General features: G+C 39.5%; 2 protein-coding genes across 3 annotated transcripts in view; one reads left to right on the top strand and one right to left on the bottom strand.

The window, feature by feature from the left end:
- Nucleotides 1-1889: 1889 nt before the first annotated feature.
- On the bottom strand, nt 1890-4703 carry znf503 (zinc finger protein 503). Its single transcript, XM_034151766.1, has 2 exons — nt 4154-4703; nt 1890-3775 (listed from the first exon to the last, which is right to left on the bottom strand). Exons 1-2 carry the CDS (start codon nt 4406-4408, stop codon nt 2354-2356), a joined length of 1677 nt encoding a protein of 558 aa, XP_034007657.1. The 5' UTR covers nt 4409-4703; the 3' UTR covers nt 1890-2353.
- Nucleotides 4704-11999: 7296 nt separating this feature from the next.
- Nucleotides 12000-20090, top strand: part of lrmda (leucine rich melanocyte differentiation associated) — a 196907-nt gene continuing 188816 nt past the window's right edge. For both annotated transcript variants that reach the window (XM_034151786.1, XM_034151785.1), the window contains exons 1-2: nt 12000-12222; nt 12747-12847. In XM_034151786.1, the coding sequence (XP_034007677.1) occupies nt 12181-12222; nt 12747-12847 (143 nt within the window). In that variant the 5' untranslated portion in view covers nt 12000-12180. The remainder of the gene's footprint in view (nt 12223-12746; nt 12848-20090) is intronic.

The raw sequence follows: 20090 nt of genomic DNA, 5'->3' as shown, positions 1-20090 counted from the left end.
CAATTGTTTTTTTAATTATTAAGTCTGTAAATGTACCATCATGCTTTGGTTGGAGGTATGTGGTTTTGTTCTGTGGAGCTCAATGCACACCTCAGCACTTCAGGTCTTGATGGACAAAGTGAATGCACTTTAATACTCCTGCATACTCTAATAACCCCATGTTCTCTTTCTCCTCTGTGTCAAATCTTCACAGTGAGGGAGGGGGCTGGGTAGGTGGGAGGGTTGGTAATTCATGCACACATGTGCCTGCCTGTTCCTCCGGTGACAGGCCAGGGGGAGGGGCACATGATAAATTGCCTTCCACCGGGACCCTCCGAGCCCATGCAGCCACCATGATGTGGGAAAAAATGGAAATTGCTCCCTTTCACCGTCATTACATCAGTTTAGGACGCGTGTGGGCCTCAGACACTAGAGAGGAGTTTGTTTCGTCTGAATAACCGCTGTGCGAGAGACAAGGGACAGCGTTCCTGAAGGGGTGTTCTTCTTCTAAATAATTATAACACAGCTGGGTCTAAAAGAATACTCAAAAGAGCCGAAACACAAAGTTAATTGTTTTAAAGAGTCGAAGATATATACTTATGATATATACAGGCCCTTTTTGTCACCATGTTGATTTAATGTCATACACTAGGCCTATGGGTAGCTTGAATGTGGCTGTGTGACTTATTTACCCATGCACCGATTTTCAAATGAGAAGTTTTTGATATATTCACTGTATATATTCAACACTATAAGCTCATCTATGGAGCTGGCTTTTCTTCACAAAAAACTGCACAAACGGAACGTGCTGTGTGCAATTGACGTTATATGTGCAATTTAAAAATAAAATAGGCTACGTATATTTTATTTAAATTGTTCATATGGGATGTTATTTTTAATTATACTGTATATATATTTATAACTTTAATATGTGCATGGTCTTTGCAAAATCAAATCACGATTTGTTGGTGTTTGTACCTTCATGAAAATCCCATTGCTTTCCACAAGATCCTTTTTTAATAGCAAATGTAGTGCTGTGTACATTAGATTTACAGGTGGGTGAGATTATCAAATGCAAATTAAAAAATATCATCCTGTTCCTGGTAATGAAAAAAAAAACATCCAATACAAATTATATATAAACCAGTGAATGGCCTCCACGTTAAATGTCACCCTGATAGATTACCAGATGCTTGTTCTCAGCCCACAGTTTTATCCTAAATAAAAAGACAGATTGGTTGAAGACGCTTGTTAAAATTCTAGTTCACTAAACCTGAGAGCCAGCAAATTACTCAAGTCCTCGTCCTTCTTTTCTTTTTAATTTTTCTCACAAATGTAAAACAATTAGCTGTGCTTCGTATTTTTAGACCACAGAAAAAACTGCTGTATTTTTCCTGGCGTACTTCACAAGTTTTACTTAACAAATAAACCTACGACACCTGTCAAATAAAATCTTTAACAACTAATTAAGGAGATTTACCCACCAGAAAACTAAATTCTCTTATACAAATTAACTTTATGAAGCACGTTTAACTCTGTGTACACACACACACACACACACGCACATACACACACACTCAAACACACACTCTCTTTTAAGTTTCATTTAAACTTTAAAACACGTGCTCTGGTAAAAGTAACTGTTTAAAGCTTCGTAGTTATTTGGCATATAAACTGATATAATGGAAAGAATAAAGATGCACATTAGGCTATATCAGCAAATTGTCCAAAATTATGATAAACATTCATTTGTTTTTGAAAGACAACCAGGGAAATCGGCCATGTTGCGGATATGATCAATAAGGTTTTCTGAACCCCATTAAGTAGCCAGAATTGTCAGTGGAATATAAATCCAACTATAAATGTACACAATGATGTTAATACTTCAGAAAATGAGGCACACGAAGATATGGAACAGAATTGTTTCTTATTTTTCCAGAATACATACAAAAAATACCAATTCTCTTTCCGAGGTGTACACCTGAAAAATAACGGCAATTTAAAATGTGGACAATTTCTGAAATTTAAGAAACAAACATGCATGTAAATTATTTTCTTCTCAATGAGACATTAAATAAGAACAAATACAATCATAGCAATTTCAAATTAACATCGAAATGAAGACCCCTACTTTAATTAGTACTCTAACGTGTGTGTTTTCATTTGACCTATAGAGTTCAGTTTCAACATAATGCACTTTTTGAGTTGCTCAAATATTTTAAATTTGCAGCTATTATCGCCTGCTTTCAAGCCGACATATAAATAAATACAGGTGAAGTCCACGGATCCCGCCCATAAGTTTAGCACTGTTAATATAAAAGTCTTTATATTTGCATTCTTAGTTCTATAAACTTTTTAAGTCCTTTTTTTCCTCTCACTGGTATCCAAGCGCTGATGCTGTGGTGAGTCTCTGGCCGTACAGTGCATAAGGGGAGTAGTAAGGGCCAGTGGCAGCAGGGACGGGAACAGGGCCACCGTGGGGCAGGGGGCTTTTGGAGTACGGATGGTAGCGGCTGCTGAGTCCTAGCGCGTGATGCGGGCTCCTTAGAGCCAAAGTTCCGGGGCTCCCGGGGGGACCTGACTGTGGCATGTGCATATGGCAGGCCATGGCCGCTGCTGCAGCGCTGGCCAGTGAAGAAGAACCGGGATAACCAGATATCAACTTCTCTGCTCCAGTAAAAGCAGTGTGAGTCCTCAGATGATTCAGGAGCTCTTCTGAGGAGGAGAAACGCTTGTCGCACGGTCCATTTGCCGACACCCAGTTACAAATATGGGGGAGAGGGTCATTGGGGAGCATGAACCCATATGGGTACAGGGGGTGTCCGCTAAATTGTGGCGCAGAGGTGTGAACGCCATGCATGGGGTGTGTCGGGTACATTAGTTGGTAGCTGTTTTTCATGGCGTTAGCCGCGGCTGCTGCTGCAGACTCGTGCGTGCAGGAAGCACTGGCTGCGCCCGCTAAGTGACTGGCACAATGGTAACTGAGGCAGTAAGGGTCTCTGCAAAGGCTGGCTGACATGATGGACGGGGGAGAAGCCCCAGCGTGAGGGCTGGATCCAGCCTTACTGCAGCCCAGTGAACTGGCTAGCTGTGCATTTACCAAGCTCCCTCCGTGGGACAGGAAATGTTGAGGGTAACCAGCGTAGGCCCCAGCCAAACTACCGGGATAGCCCATACCAGCAGGAGGCAAAGGGAAAACTGTCTGCCCGTGTTTGTAAGGAGAAACCGGCGCCACAAGCCCTGACCCGAGAACTGAGGCGGAGGATACAGAAGTTACAGATGAGGAGTCCGAGGAGGAGCTTTTAGTGCCAGGCGTCGTCTCCTGGTGTTGGTTGACCTCCACGTTAATTCCACCACAACTCACGCTTATCCTGCTGTGGCTAGTGGTGCCAGACCCATCCGTAGAGCCATTTTTATTACAATCAGACTCTTTCTTGTCATCCCTGTCACCACATTTCCCATCCGATGGCATGGGAGAGGCAGAAGTGCTGGAGTTGGGGCTGCCTGTCCGCGGAGTGAACGGCTGACAGGTGGCGCTCGGCACTCGGAAACCAGACTTCTCTCCACTTGAGACGCCTGAAGACGAGTCCTTCTTATCTGAAGGCTTAGAATAAGGTTTGAAGCTAGATTTGTCATCCACACCGATGTCACTCATTTTCAAAGGACCGGATTTAGATTCCTTCTCACTAGATCCATTTGTTACGGATGATAATTTGGAGGAGGCGGGTGGGTCCGGTTTGCCGATCTGAGAGCAGGTCTGCGCCAGCAGAGCCAAGGGACTTTTCTTGGCATCAAGCTGCAAAAAAGATAACATATATGTTTATAAATGCAACTTAAATTAAGAACGATTACTTAATGTAATGATAACAACATGTAGCCTATACAGTCTGAACGCAAGTCGTTTACTAGGGATATTTGCACTCACAAACGGAAATATATATTGGGTATTACGCACGGCTCTTCCGTGAACAAAAACAAAACAAACTGCTAGGCTTTATACTACACATAGTAGGCTAGGCTTCATAACTGTGTGAAACACCGGGATCACAATTGGACAGGATAGAGTAAAGGATAAAACAATAGGCTCCCAAACGTTGTTTCTCAAAGCAGTACAATCTGAAATGGGCTATCTTACATTGTATGTATACAATAAGTAATAACAATCGACTCTTACCTCTATAGGACTGATCGGGGTAGAAGGCAAAGGCTGCAGATACTCCGGGTGCAAAATGTGTCCCGATCGTGCGCTAAGCATTTTCAAAACCTTGATGGGAAGTCTGTTTGCTTGCCGTAGTGGATGAGACGGGGGTGCGGAGTGGAGAAAAGGCTTGTTGATGCTCGATGAGCTGCTATTCCGAGAACTGCTGCTTTCCCAGACTACACAAATATCACTATTTTTCAAGACAGACGCCGAGGGCGACGTGATCATGTCCCAATTGTCAGGAAATGAAACGGCGATGCTTTCGTCAGATTCATTAAGAAAATCTAAAAAGCAGCGAGCCTCTCTCTCGGGGAAAAATAATTGTAAAACGGTTCAATAATAAGTAATCCTGGTAGTAAAGGAGCGAGGTGAGGCAGCTGGAAGGAAACCGTGCCAGGTTATCGCAGATCCGAAGCTGTGTCTTGCACCATGAGAGCCTTGAGTGCGTCTGTAGCAGGTCCTCGCTCTGTACTCCCGAAGTACGAACTGGTAGAAATGTTCACTTCAAAAGCAGCTGAATTAGTCCGAGATTAAAGCCTTTGCCGCCTTCCAATCAAATGGGACCCTGAGGTGATTGGAGGGTCAAGGGGATGTGACGTTCTCCTCTTTGTAAGCGCCTCTATTTCGACAGCTCGGGGGAGGAGATAGGCTTAAATATGTTGGTTAGTGGGAACGCTTGCACGTTTTTGGATGTGGGGCTACGGGATTCATTTACACCAGGTTTCAGAGTGAATAATACAATAGATGAACAATCCATGTGCTATTAAACTTATAAATCAGGCTCATTCAATCACTTTTTAAAATATAAATTCGTCCTATATGGAAGTTGTCATTGAGTTTTAGCATAGACTAAATCAAACGGCTTTGTTTCTTCCTCTAGTTTTCTGGGTAGAGAGTAACAAAACATTCATTTATAACAAACAAAATAAATATGTTATTTTATCCTAGTCTAATATTAAACGAACTAATTTGTGATGGATCGATATAAAGCTATCGACTTCTGTGGAAACTGTGTTATCAAGCATTTTCATTCTTTATTTCCATTAATGGCAAACACAATAATACTTAACGAAGTTTATAGGTGAGATTTATTATTTGGAAGTCTATCTTTATCTCAACAAGTATTTTATTTGTTATTCTCAAACGGTTTCCAGCCCGAGACACGCACACTGTGTTTTTTGCACGGCCAACACTGGGACTTATTCTCGCACTGGCAAACATAAAACCAACCATTTCAGCTTGAATTCCCTAAACAGACAAGCGTTGACAGGAATAGACCAATGTAGTGATGGAGGGATGTGAATGTCACATGTTTTCAGTATAATATACACCGCCCTTCTATTTCTATCTCCACCCCTCCGTCAAGTGTCAATTCTGCTCCACCGCAATCAATCAGTTATTTGTCAGACGCTGTCAATCCGGCGCTTGATTTATGTCAGCTATTGTGGCTGATTACATGCCAGTGTGACTGCAGGAGAAGAACAAATGGGGAGATAGACGTTCTGCAGGAGACACAAAGTTTTAGGAGGAAATCAATCCATTCTCCATTTAAATGTTAGATTATTCGACATCAGCCAAACGACCTCACCAGCCCTGATTATGTAGAGAAAAAAGCAAAATCTTATTAAACTACTTTTTTTATTCTGTAGGCTACGCTGTTCAAAAAAGTCTGTAACTTTCCGAGTTAGTCATTAAACCCTTCGGAAGAGACACACATGATGAAACTATAATAACTTGCAGACAGTCCTGCTCACATATGAAGTAGCTGTTAGGGCTTGGTGCTAAAGTGCTTTTCCTGTAATCGGCCGATTATGGTGTCAACAAGAAGCCTTGGGAAGAAAGAAAACCTGAAAAAACTGTGTCCTTAACAAACAAAATCTGAATTAAAAATGTAAACAATAATCTATAATTAATAAAATAGAAAGTTAACAATAAAAAAATATTAGTATGAACATTTTCAACTTTATTTAATGTTTCGTATCCTTCCGAGATGCGTTAGTTTAAACAACCTGAAGGGTAAACTCTCATTCAGAAATGATAATGTGCAACAACCCGGTGAAACATCACGGTCTCTCAAAACAGAACCCTGTCCATTTCGGCTAAACGCATCTGCTATTGTGTTGTTAAAACCTGTCATCTGCCTCGGGCACACTGTCATCTGCAACAAGAATAACAAAGACAGGGGACAAAAAGAAATCCAGACATTTTATATTGATGTCAGCTCGATTTTATTTACATACAATGAAAATGATTTATTTTCTTTAAGAGGTGGAGAAGCGGACAGGGAGAAAGAAAAGAAGAGGAATGGTCTGTCAGGCCGTTGAGAAAAGAAGTTTAAAATGCCTTGAACTATTCACCGCTGAGATGGCTAATCAGTATTGAGGCTCCAGGGCAATCGGGCAGCTTTTCAATGCGGTTTTCCTTTCATCTCAATCGGGATGGAGGCGCTCAATTAAAAGCCTATCAGTTTGTAAGTAAATCAACGCCTATCAAAGTTGTCACATCAAACAAAACGATTATTATTGCAACCCGCCTCTGCCATTAATCTCTTTCTGTGGTAATCTGCTTGACAGGTCAACTTGGAGAGCAAGAAAACCTGGAGTGGACAGTCAAGGGGCCAAATATATGATTTTGGTGGAAAACAAAAAAAAAACGACATCCTATAAATAAAACACACAATGTATTGGAGTTCATAATCTGCCGCAAACGCAATTTAGGATTACATTTATAGGCAACTGAGTTAAATAATATTAAACAAATATTCCCAAACATTGTAAAAAGTAAAATACACTACAAAAAAAAGAAATAAAAAGGACTGTTAAACAAGAATAAGACAAATGTTTTTAGTTAACAGTTCAAAAACATTGACTTTTACTTATAGGCCTACACTGGTCTGCATGGCTGACTACAGTTTTGCAAACTATGAATTTAAAAAACAAGTCCTAAGTATATGTTCTATGATGAACAGGTCATCATTTTGTGTTATAAATAAACAGCAGCTCAAAAGCAAATGTATTTTAATGTGAGAGTTTGTAAGATGGGGCAAAAGTCTAAATGAGCTCATCTCTATTTCTTTAAATGTTTTCAATGTTGTCTGACAAAAAAAGGGGGGGACGTTTCACAATATGCAAAGATGTGTGATTGATAACAGGCTTGCTGTTTTCTGCAAGGGCTGTCAGTCCGTGACACAATATGTGAGTTATTAGGGCAAAGAAGGGCAACCATAAATTTTCACTGTCAGGCGAAAACCCTCTTTATTGTCCGTATGACGAATGGGCTTCTGCACCAGACACCAAAATACTCGGCATTCCCCTTAAATGGGAACACATTTTTGCGACCATAATTCATGATATTTAAATAGAAAGTTTTAATATCCCTATATATTTCATAACACTGACATGTTTATGAATCACTCTCTGCATGCAAATACAACTATTTACATCTTGTGGGGAAATATGTTGGACTTGCAGGTTAACTGTTAACTATATGCTGTGCCGTCTTCATGCTATGGAGCAAAAAAAGCAAATTTCCATGATTTATTTATATAAATCAACATTGAAAAGTGTTTGTGTAGCTATTTAAAATATAAATTACACAATTTAACAACTTTCCTAATTGCACCTTCAAATTCTACGTATATTTATACTTTTACCAAAGTACTTTTATTTAACAGGCTCAGGGTATTTTGAAGCTCTAAATTAAAGGAAGTTATTTTTATCATTTTGGTTTCAGTCCGTTTTCACTCTATGAAATACTGTGTGGCGAAATACTAGCAATAACCAAACAACTTTTTTTAATAGACGCACAACATGTTAAAATATCAGATAACATATACATGGAATAAATAGGAGACAGGCGGTACATACAAACATTTTAAAACACATGCATGCATAAAGTATTACATCTTTTAGTAAAACTCCGAGGAGGAAGAACAGGTTTACAGGAAAGTCCGTGACGACATTACCTGGAATCATTTCCTACTAAGCTCCGATGTAAAACGTAGACAGGTAAGAGGATAACAAATAACACTGTAACGACTTAAGACGCAGTCCTTCTTTTTAAACGAAACAATTTGGCATTACACAAACACATCAGCTTTCACAGGGTGTAAAATGTGAAGCACCGCAGGCGCAAGGCAAGACCGGAGCCATGCAGACCCTCGCGCTCTCTCTCCGGCAGGCTGCAGAGGGAAAGCGAGTTTTTCCGCGTGTGGGAGGTCCCACGTGACGTCACACAACATGCAGTGAAGCTCAGGAACAACATGGTGTTCTCAAACTTCATGATTCTCTCCAGAGTGCCACTAACTATGTACCTCAGATTATGCAGGTATGCCCCCATACTTCATCAGAGTACTACAGCAAGTATTTACTTATTAGCTTCAAGAAATAAACATAGCAGTGAGTTAGCTGCTTTAGGTTGCAAAGTCTGCTTGCATGTTGACATGCTCTCAGAGCACAGTGGATCATAAAATAACAATGTAATGTGTGAGAGTGTATGAATAACGAATATTTTGGTGAATCAGTGTGTCAAAAAATAATATGTTTAACCTATCAGATTCCGATACAGGACAAGTGTTTATATATATATAGTCCACATATGCAAAAAGTTAAGGATAATGTATACAGAGTGACTTTAAATCTAATCTTAGACTAGACCAAGACACATACACAAGATCTTTGCAATATTTAAAAAGTCATTATTAATACACATTGTTGCACTACTTTGCAAACCAGCAAAGCCACAAACAAAAATGTTATTAGGATCAAGGTTGGTCTGTCTAAAACATGAGTTTACAATTATACAATATTAATACAATCAAGAGGTTAGTACCATGCAAAGCTTAACTGCTGTAGTATCCATGGCCTATCTACTATAACCATAAGTAAAACCTACCTGTTGCCCATATTGTTAAACTTATCATTATTTTTGCCATGCCAAGCATGAAGCCCATATCATTCCTTCAGATTTATTCTACCAAGCAAAGAAGGAGTTTTTGTCCCTATTGTTCTTCTGTCCATGCTGCCATTTCATTTTATGTTCCATTTTAAACGGCCCTTTTGGGGAAAATTAAAACTCAAATATTATACTCCAAAACTATGGACGGGTGAACAGGAGCATAGGTTTTAAATCAGTCACCAAATACAATGTGGGTTTTACTCCTGCTTCCACATCTGTCTTCACTGAAACAGACATATTGTTTTGTCTTTGACCTTTGCACTATAACTAACAAACAAACGTGTTTTCTTATTTACCCCTGGTGGTGAGTGATAATATACCTTTTATATGATTTCCTCAGATTCTGAGATATGGCAGTGAGAGCTGTGCCTTAATCTGGCAATAAAAGGACATTTAGAATAATTGTATAGTGAGTTATCCGACCGGCCCACATCGTCCGACCGGCCCACTTCAGTACCTGTTGTGTCAAATTATGCACCCCCATCATGAAATGCCCCCCTTGTCACGGGAACGCGCATTTCTAAATGACACGTTTACACCTTAAAACGATGTTTAAAACGAAAAGTAAACGTTCAGGGTTTTTATTAATGGTAATTTTCAGACTGTGAGTTGTTTAGTGGTAGCTCATATAGTCTTGATTCTTGTGGTTAAACTTTTCGCTCCGTATTTGATGGTAGTGGTGTCGAAATTCATTCGTCCCTTCCTTTTCAGTTTTTGTTTTTTTTAATCTTTTTATTTTTATTATTGTTACGTCCTGTCTGTATACACGTGCTTTAAAATGTATTGTTTAATTTTACATATTTGTCATATAATAATCAAAATATATGTTTACAAATGTTACATAGTCTTTGTCAGCATTTTTTTGCCACGTTATGCACCCCTTGCTATCTTACATAATAACACTGTCACATTCATGAAACTTGCTCCATTTATTGTTTATTGTATCAGAGTATAGTTGTAGGACTAGTACCAATAAATGGAGCAAGTGTCATGAATGTGACACTTTTATTTTGTAAGATAGCAAGGGGGGGGGGGGGAATTGTGATAACCCGGCCAGTCATAAAATGCACCCCACCCAAAAAGATGTTTGTATTAATCCCACCCTCAAGCATTTTTCAGGGTATATTTGTAGGACTAGTACCAATAAATGGAGCAAGTGTCATGAATGTGACACTTTTATTTTGTAAGATAACAAGGGGGGGGCATATTGTGATAACCAGGCCTGTCATAAAATGCACCCCACCCAAAAAGATGTTTGTATTAATCCCACCCTCAAGCATTTTTCAGGGTATAGTTGTAGGACTAGTACCAATAAATGGAGCAAGTTTCATGTGTGACCCTTTTATTTTGTAAGCTATTAAGGGGGGGCATATTGTGATAACCAGGCCTGTCATAAAATGCACCCCACCCAAAAAGATGTTTGTATTAATCCCACCCTCAAGCATTTTTCAGGGTATAGTTGTAGGACTAGTACCAATAAATGGAGCAAGTGTCATGAATGTGACACTTTTATTTTGTAAGATAACAAGGGGGGGCATATTGTGATAACCAGGCCTGTCATAAAATGCACCCCACCCAAAAAGATGTTTGTATTAATCCCACCCTCAAGCATTGTTCAGGGTATAGTTGTAGGACTAGTACCAATACATGTAGCAAGTTTCATGAATGTGACACTTTTATTTTGTAAGATAGCAAGGGGGGGCATCTTGTGATAACCAGGCCTGTCATAAAATGCACCCCACCCAAAAATATGTTTGTATTAATCCCACCCTCAAGCATTTTTTAGGGTATAGTTGTAGGACTAGTAGCCTACCAATAAATGGAGCAAGTTTCATGAATGTGACAGTGTTATTATGTAAGATAGCAAGGGGTGCATAACGTGGCAAAAAAATGCTGACAAAGACTATGTAACATTTGTAAACATATATTTTGATTATTATATGACAAATATGTAAAATTAAACAATACATTTTAAAGCACGTGTATACAGACAGGACGTAACAATAATAAAAAACAAAAACTGAAAAGGAAGTGACGAATGAATTTCGACACCACTGCCATCAAATACGGAGCGAAAAGTTTAACCACAAGAATCAAGACTATATGAGCTACCACTAAACAACTCACAGTCTGAAAATTACCATTAATAAAAACCCTGAACGTTTACTTTTCGTTTTAAACATCATTTTAAGGTGTAAACGTGTCATTTAGAAATGCGCGTTCCCGTGACAAGGGGGGCATTTCATGATGGGGGTGCATCATTTGACACAACACCGGCCCATCGGGATTCGTCCCGATGGCCAGTCCGCCCCTGTTATTGCATCTCAGGTAGGCTACTGTAAATCCCACTCCTAACAGTGCGAAAGTAGTACTAGCCTAACACACCTCTGCTTTAGCTGTTTGGCGACACTCAATGAGGGTGTTGTTGCTGTACAGATTGTAAAGTCCCAGGCAAATTCAGCAAAATTGTGATAGTGGGCTGGAAAAAAAAGACCCAAAATTAAGGCATTACATTCAGTTAAATGGATTCTTGAACCATGATATAGAAGATATTTACAACTTCTCTTGCTAGGCTACTTTGTATAGTCACTTGAAAACATGCAGGCTATTCCTGCAGTTTATCAGGTGCTTATAGTCTACCTGGCTGTTAAGAGTTTGTTATAAAAAAACACATTTGTCTTCTTTAAAATGTGAAGGTATTTTAATTTAAACCATACGTGTTTCTCAAATGCAAGTAAAGCTAATGCTTGCAGGCTACTGTCTATTCATCCAGAGGCATTCAGCAGCACTCATATTCTACCCCTAACAAACACTGTGTCCGCGTGCTTCCGCAAAACAGTGGGTCAGCTGATTCAAACGGCACGCGGAAACTGTAAAGTCAATTTTGAAAGCGGCAGTAGCTCTCCAAAGTAGCCGGGCTAAAACCACACATAGGCATTATTTTATGTTGACAGCAGCGGGTTTCTGAGCAGAACTTTGGATATCAACTCAGATAGCGTATCCTGAAAACACAGAAACCGATCTGTCATCCTCAGGAGAAAGTTATGGCACATAACGAGTCGTTGGTCGCTTTGAATGGGACTCAAGTAAGTTTGTTTTGGGAAATGTTTCTGTCGGACTTCGCCCCTATTGCTTTACTCAGGCTTACGTTATCAGTGATCGTTTAAAAAGTGGAGATTACCAGTGCTGAATGTATACGGGGATTTGTTTATTTCCTATATGACCGGTGTCATGTGACACACCGACACACTGTAGCTAACGTTACAGTGACTTTCAGTTTAACAGATCCTCCTACAATTTCTCTGGAGAGCATAATGCCTCCAATATGCAGCAATAACATGCAACTTAATAAAATATTGAAGTGTTTTGCAGACTGTACAATGATCATTTGAAAGGTTTTGGAAAAGTATTATTTTGCAACATGAATAGCATGGCTGAAGTACACACTTCTGCACCTAGCCTTCATCCTCACTGTGTGGTTCACTGATGATTCTTTATCATTCTATATCATTCATATTGTTATACATGTTCTGTATGAACAGTACCATTTAGCATGTCAGGGGTGTGTTTGTATTATTGCTACTTCTCTCTCTTTTTTTTACTTTTAAAGATTTCCTACATCGGACATGACTGCAAGGACATCCCAGACTTTCTTGGGGACACATATGGCCTGTTTGCAAGAAGATTGGATCTAAGCTTCAACCAGCTCAGGTAGATGACAGATGCTAAGGTGTACTCTTGGATGCACATGCTGTCTGTCTGTCTGTCTGTCTGTCTGTCTCTCTCAGTTTGTAGCTGGTAGACATGCATCTCTACATCAGGAGAAATTGAATGTGTGCTGTGGGTCTATAGGTGGTCAGAGTGTCATCATGACATCAAAGAGCTGAATGAGTGTTATTGCTGGGCTGGTGCCACGCTGGGGCAGGATAAAAGGCGTGATCGATTAATGTGACATGCTAATTCGGGGGCAAATAGAAGAAAAGATTCCTCTGTCAGGACATGAAGGAACACCTCATGGCAGCTGCTTCAGAGGGGGCTGCCATTTCAACAGCAGGACTAGCACAGTTGATCTGGCAAGTAAAAGAAAGGAGATGATGGTTATAAGGTGCTCTTGTCTCTGAACCCTTTTCATGACTGTCAGGCACATGAAGCCGTCTCAAAAGAGGCACTTTTTTGTTGAAGTCTTTTGTTTTGAGGCAGTGCTTGACGTGTGTAGTCCTCAATATAACTGATTCAAATTGCATCATACTGCATAATCATTGCAGTACTGATGCACTACACACAGTGTTCTGGCGGGCTGCAAAAATCTGTTATGGGTCAGCTCTTTAAGTGCCTTTGAGCAAGATCCTTTGAATGTGTATACAGTAGCTGTGTGACATAGAGACAGCCTTTGAAACATATTCTTTTGATTTTGACACATACAACCTGAGACCTACTGACCTAAAATGTACTGTATTTATGAGTTCACACAGTTTAGCATGTATGCGGTTCACCTTTACAGAAGGTAGTGTCTATGAAGACTACTATAAGGATAGTTAAGTATGGCGGCTGCCCTTGTTAAAAGGATCCTCAATATACAGAAAAATCTAATTGCATGTGTTGTTTTAAATATGGTAAGAAATTAGTTGAAAAGGTGATAGAAGAATTCAACAGAATTGATGAATAACATTGTTTGATATTTGACTTCGCCTGTCTCTTTAGTGTACAACACTGGGTCAAATTGGGTTAGCGTTTGTTTCTGTACTTTCTAGCAGTGTTACCTTGTTTACAATCGGCTATGAGGCTATTAAGTTAAATGACATCATAACTAACAGATGGGAATAGCTTAAACCAATAACAGTTTGTATAATACAGTATGTTTGTTCTTAAACTTGTTATACGTCCAGATTCTTGCAGGTATATTTACAACATTGACCAATGTTGTGGTCCAAATGAACTTTGTCATTTGTATGGCACCACAACAATATTAGCAAATGTTACATTTATTTACAGTATAAGGAACTGTTGTAATGCTTGTTCAAATACCTGATGAAAGTTGGGTAGAGTGACAGTGTTATAATCAAACTACCATCAGTAAGAGAGATGATGTTCAATCATGAGTTTTATATTTGATTAGTCATGCTGCCCTCCGACACACTTGTTGTATATGTCATTGTCAACTTGTAGTGACTGGACTTTTGAATAACCTTTCCTTTAAAAGATTATGATAGCCATCAGATCGTGACTTCCTTGTGACAAACAGTAGATGTCTTGGCGTTACCTCAGAAGAAACGATCTTATGTCTTTATGAAATCCGACTGAAACAACCCTTTTGTGTGTAGCTTTCAGTGAGATCAAGGCTGGCATTATGTTTCTCGCCTTTGAAACCGTCACATTAAGGACGTGATGTTCATAATCAAATATTTATGACTCAGATATTATTAATTCATTAATAATTTCAGTTTGCCTAATCTCAGATGTCAGATATCATTACTAAACTTCAAAGGGTGGTATGGGCAGAGAAGCGGTGCAGAAGCAATGAAGTGGTGCTCAAACCTTTTGGGGCTCATATCAGTGGAATATTGATTGATGGCTGCTTGTGGGCAAAATGATCTCTTACATAGGGCTTCATATTATTCTCCTATATACAGTAGGTTTAAATGGCTCATCATAAGCACAGCATGATCTCTTTATCTCTATCCATAGCTATAAAATATAAATGTCTAACCTGCTATGAAAACCTTGGCACCAAACACACACTCCCATTACAAATGTATATATATATCCACTATTGTTTCTTAAACTTGTTCTGTCACTATTGGTGTCTGTGGGTGATCACATGACAACATTGGGAGGTCACGGGTGGGTCGAGCTGTGAAATTTAATAAGCAGCTCAACATGTGATACAGTTGTATGCTAACTAAGGCATAGCCACCCACTCAGTAGTTTGATCCCCATAAGAATGCATCTAATAGACAGGGGCCCCAGACTCACAGCTTATTGGTGAAAAACGTTCCACAAAAATGTAACGCATTTCTGCACCTGCAAACCTTTTCAGTTTGTGGTGAGGACAAAATCAAAAACTACACTATTATTTGGCAAACTATATTGATATAAATAGTTAAACTATAAATGTCAGCACACACAGCTTCTTATGGCTTTAATAAATGTAAAGGCACACTTCCCCCTTGTAGAATAGAAATGAACCTTCCATATATTAGGAAGTGTGATTCTTTTTTTGTTCTTGTGTATAGTACATTAGATTCTCACATATCTTTAAGCCATTATAGCTACATACTGATCATGCTTCCTTAAAAAAGGACAACATTCAAGCTAAGCCTCATCGCCATATGACATTGTCCATAATTACAGATTGTATTTAATTTTGTAACACAATATTATGTAACCATTTTTTCCCTAGCTTCAACTTTCAGGAATCTATGACATGCATGTCAGATAGTTGAGAAATGTTTGTATTGACACTATTACCTTGTTTCAGTGTCAGCTCTAGCAACCAGATGCAAACAGATGCACATGTTGTTGAGACTCTGTGGTCTGCCTTCAGCATCATGTACTTCTTCATGCTGCTCAACTCAAATTGAGAGCGAGGCATTGCCAGAGTTTGTTGTAGCTAATGTGCTTATTTCTGTCAGCTCAATTGACAACACTCATCCAGCCACCTGACAATGAGCCACAATGAGAAGAAATGTACTGGCACCTTTACTGTGTGTTTGTGTGCGTGTTGCACATATGTTTATGTTTGTGTGTATGCTTGCCCATGTTTGCTTGCATGCAGTGTTTGTGCATCTGTCTCTGTGAGCATAACTGTGAGTGGCTGGGCAGGTAATGGCAGGATGAAATTATGGTAGCAGGCTGTCACACCCACACCTCTCGCTCTGTGTGCTGCACTGTCAGCCTGTCTCATCAATGTGTTGAGAAGTGTGGCTCACGGTGAGATTTCTGTCTCGGGACGGGCTTGGATAGTATTGTGTCGTCCACTTTGTTCCAGGTCAGGTGTGTACACAATGCAGAGTGGGCATGTGCTGTCTTGACATGATCCCTCGCTGTGACTCGGGTGCACTTTGGGTGCCTGCATCTGTTACTTGCAGTGCTGCTGCCCTGGACACATGAGGTTTGAGGAGGACACATGTCGGTGAGTCACAGGATGAAACCTAATGTTATTAGACCTGAGGATAAAGGTCGTCACAGTTCTGACATGGCATCTAATAAACAAATCACATTTATGCAATGGCAGCTCTTGCACAACCTTAGACTTAACCTGAAAGTGATCTTAGATTTGTTTTCGCCAGTTATATCTGCCCATCACTTGTCCTCTCACCACATGTGATGGCTATTACTGTAAATTGAATGTAAAATGTTGCTCGCAACTGTCAAATATTTGCTTTAGTTGATCATAATGTTGATCATTCCAGTTGATCTAATCTGTCAAACAATTGCTATCTACAGCAGGACTTGATTACATTCAAGTGCTTAGAAATGTACACCAAAATAGGAACATCTGTACAAACTATTACAATAAAAGCCTTAACATAATGACCACTTTTAGCATATTCACTTTGTTGCGACCCTTTCAGAGAGGTTTTATTCAACAATATTATTGTCTTGTCAATGGCTGCATGCGATTGAGTAATTCTTAGTGGCATTGCAGTTTCACCATAGGTTAAGACTCCAATAAAGTGTAGATGAATATGCTCTGAAATCTTAATGCACACACTTAAAGCAACCACGGATGCATTCGGAGGAAATTTACCATTTGTTTACAGGGAATCCAGTTAACCTGTAGCACTGGTACTTGACTCTCTCCTTCATCAATTGAAGAGGTTGACCTGTATACTGTCTACAGTTAGACAAGGACATTTAACACACCCTGTTAGCAACATAAATAATGCGTTTAATGCCAAGCCTCAATTAGCATGCATCCCATCCTGATCTTGCCATGTTGTCTTTTTATCTGTTCGCCAAGTAGATATACAATTGGAGCAAAGCAGCTGTCTTTAATTTTCCGACCACAAATAAGCTTAATTTATTTATACCCAGAATAATGTGTAGCAGATGAACTCCTGACTCTAGACCAGGGGTGTCAAACTCAATTTCATCGCGGGCCATATTCGCATAAAGGTTGCACTCAAAGGGCCGGTTGTAACTATATAAATATATAATATATATATAAAATAATGTATTATATTACATTATTGCCTCTGAATTGGATTATTATCGGATAGGATAATAACTTAGTAATTAACTACGTCTGAAAGCAGAAGTCCAGGGCAAATAATTGCAAGTCTCTTCAGTGCGCATGTCACAAAACGAGATGCATTGTGGGAAATGTAGTTTATGGGCAACCTGCTTCTGTAAAGTGGCATGTAACCGTATAATAAACGTATTATATTCTTTGCAAGCTCTTGCGGGGCCACATAAAATGAAGTCGCGGGCCGGATTTGGCCCCCGGGCCTTGAGTTTGAGACCCCTGCTCTAGACTTTTAAGTCGAAATTCAGCCTGCCATTAAGAAAGAGGGGTCCATATTGTACTTTTGCATTGCAGATTAACCTCAGCTACCTGTGTATGTGTGTGTAGTGTACAGTATGTGTGTGTCTGTGAGTATCTGAGGGGGTATGTGTTCACCCGGGCTATGTTGGTGATGGCAGGCGTTTTGCATTTTAATGACAAATCAAGTATGCTAACTCGCGCTTTAAAACGAAAGTGCTCTAAATGTCGCCTGGCTGTCAAAATGAGATGTAAGTAGTCTGATGAAAAGAGAACAAAGAAGACAAAGTAGGGAGGCCCGGTACACTGAGAAATGAAATAAAACCTTGTATGGCCTGTCAGCTGTGTCGTTTTATATTCATATCTAAAGAACATTATAGTATTACTCCGCAGCTCATGCCTCACTCATCTGTCTCTCTTAATTCGTCCCAGGCACCGCTCTGTCTTTCAAGTCGCTGTATGTCAACACGGGAAGGGGCCTGTTAATTGACAAATGAGTGTCACAGACATCAAGTGCTCCTTTTCTAATCCAGGCTAGGTAGACTCTGGTTGTTTGATGGTGAGGGGAGGGGCCGGGGGGTCTGTTATTGGCAGAAGCCCAGTAAGAGGCATTAGACCAGTCCTAGAATGAGAAGTGACAACGGCAAGAGAGCCTGTCATTGTCTTGCCTAAGTGTTCAATCTTCAGAGATGCCGGTATGCAGATAAAGTGTCAGTTAGGAAGAGAGGAGATGAAACATTGGCAGTATGAAGTCCTCAAATCACTTAACTGGGAGCGTAGAGTGTGTGTGTCTGGTAATAGTGGTGCATACTCTGTTCTGCTCAGCAAATATATTCCATATCCGATCTATCAGGCCTGTTTAAGCCGATATTCTAGGATAACCTGATCTGCGTCTCATAAATTAAGGAGAATGCCGAGCTCTGCCAGCCGTAAGAGATTTAAACCAAAGTGATGGGACGGATATGGTCTGGCAGGAAATAAGTTATTCATATCAAGGACGTTTATATTTTGTTATCAGTATGTATTGGTGGAAAAAAACAACCTTTTTAATTTTCACTGGGAGTGCTTTTTTTAAACGACGTACTACTACTCCTGGGAAAGTGATGGGATAGAGCTAAAGAGGTTATGCTTAATGGATAGCTTGTCTTGTTCCTCCATCTTTCCAATTTAAGCTTTTATCAGATATTTTGTGATTGCTGGAAACACTTTTCTCCCCGTTGAGGACAGAAAGCCATGGATTCCTTTACTGAAGAAGTAAAGAATATATATTTTTATATTAATCAAAATCACATGCGATGACTTAAGACTTTGAAATGAGATTATATTTCTGACGGTTTGGACAGTCTCACTTTTAATGTCTTTGGATAGATCTGTTAAAGGTTACATAATACACATCTGACACAAATCCTCTCACTGCATTAAGTCAATTAAGACAACAATCTTCAAATGTAACTAAAAGCCATCATTTTTCTTCCTTCTTTGGCAAAATGGACAACTTGTAAATGATTGAAAGCCCTTTCCAAATTGCAACAATACCGCAGTAAAGTGGCCTTCATCACGTCCATTGTTTTGTTTTTGTATTTCTGTGTCCAGCAATGTATTTTTACTCTCGATTTGCCGTGATAAAATGTGCCTGAAGGGCAGAAGATGTTTGCAGAAGAACTGCATATTTTATCCTCCCTAATGGATCTCATTTAATGTGGTATATGCTCTGAGGCCTACCATTTATTAAGATATACGGTTTGATTTATCCAAGTACATCTGGCCTTGTGTTTGACTCTTGCTGCATTGGGACTATTAATAAAAAACACATTTTAAACACATACTGTATACTAAACTACAGAGTCTGTATTAGATTGTCAGTAAAGCTTTCTTCTCCATAGATATTAAGGTATTTATGTAGGTTTTAAAATGAAAACTCCACTCTCATTTCCAGCATTATTCCCTTTTCATTTACTTACTACTTGTGCCATGTTTATTTGAGGAAGTGGTAAGTATTACCATGGCAGCAAACTATCCGGTTGACACATTGCAATATCCTTAAAGTTTCCCAAAACATTGAAGAAGTAAAGATGTTTGCAATAGAGTTGCTTCAATTCTGTAGAAAAACATGATGCGTGCCAAGCAAACAGGAATAAAGATAAACTTCGACTCTTGTCTGTGTTTGCAAAAATATGTTTAGTCTTCACAACAAATTCAGTGAAAAGGCAAAACCAACAAACAATGTGGTAATCTGTTTCTACTCAACAACGTCCCTACCCTGTCTGCTGTGAATATAAATATATAGCATCATCTTATAAAAACTTTCTGTCGATTCCAAAAACAGCTGGGCACTGTAGTTTTAAGCACATGGTACCAAAACTCAAGTCAACAATGCATTTGTTAGGGAGATGATTACACATTGCCACACCCATTGTAGTGAGTATCTTTAGAAGAAGGACAGTGGTTTAAATCAGTATAAACTACAGT

Source organism: Trematomus bernacchii, unplaced genomic scaffold, assembly GCF_902827165.1.
Source record: "Trematomus bernacchii unplaced genomic scaffold, fTreBer1.1, whole genome shotgun sequence".
Lineage (NCBI taxonomy): Eukaryota > Metazoa > Chordata > Actinopteri > Perciformes > Nototheniidae > Trematomus > Trematomus bernacchii.
The sequence above is the reverse complement of the archived record's forward strand: the minus strand, read 5'-3'. Positions and strand labels throughout refer to the sequence as shown.

Coding starts and splice junctions, on each gene's coding strand:
- znf503 (XM_034151766.1), bottom strand. CDS start 4,408: ATGATCACGTCGCCCTCGGCGTCTGTCTTGAAAAATAGTGATATTTGT. Junction 3,776..4,153: donor CCCCGATCAGTCCTATAGAG/GTAAGAGTCGAT, acceptor TCTTTTTTGCAG/CTTGATGCCAAGAAAAGTCC.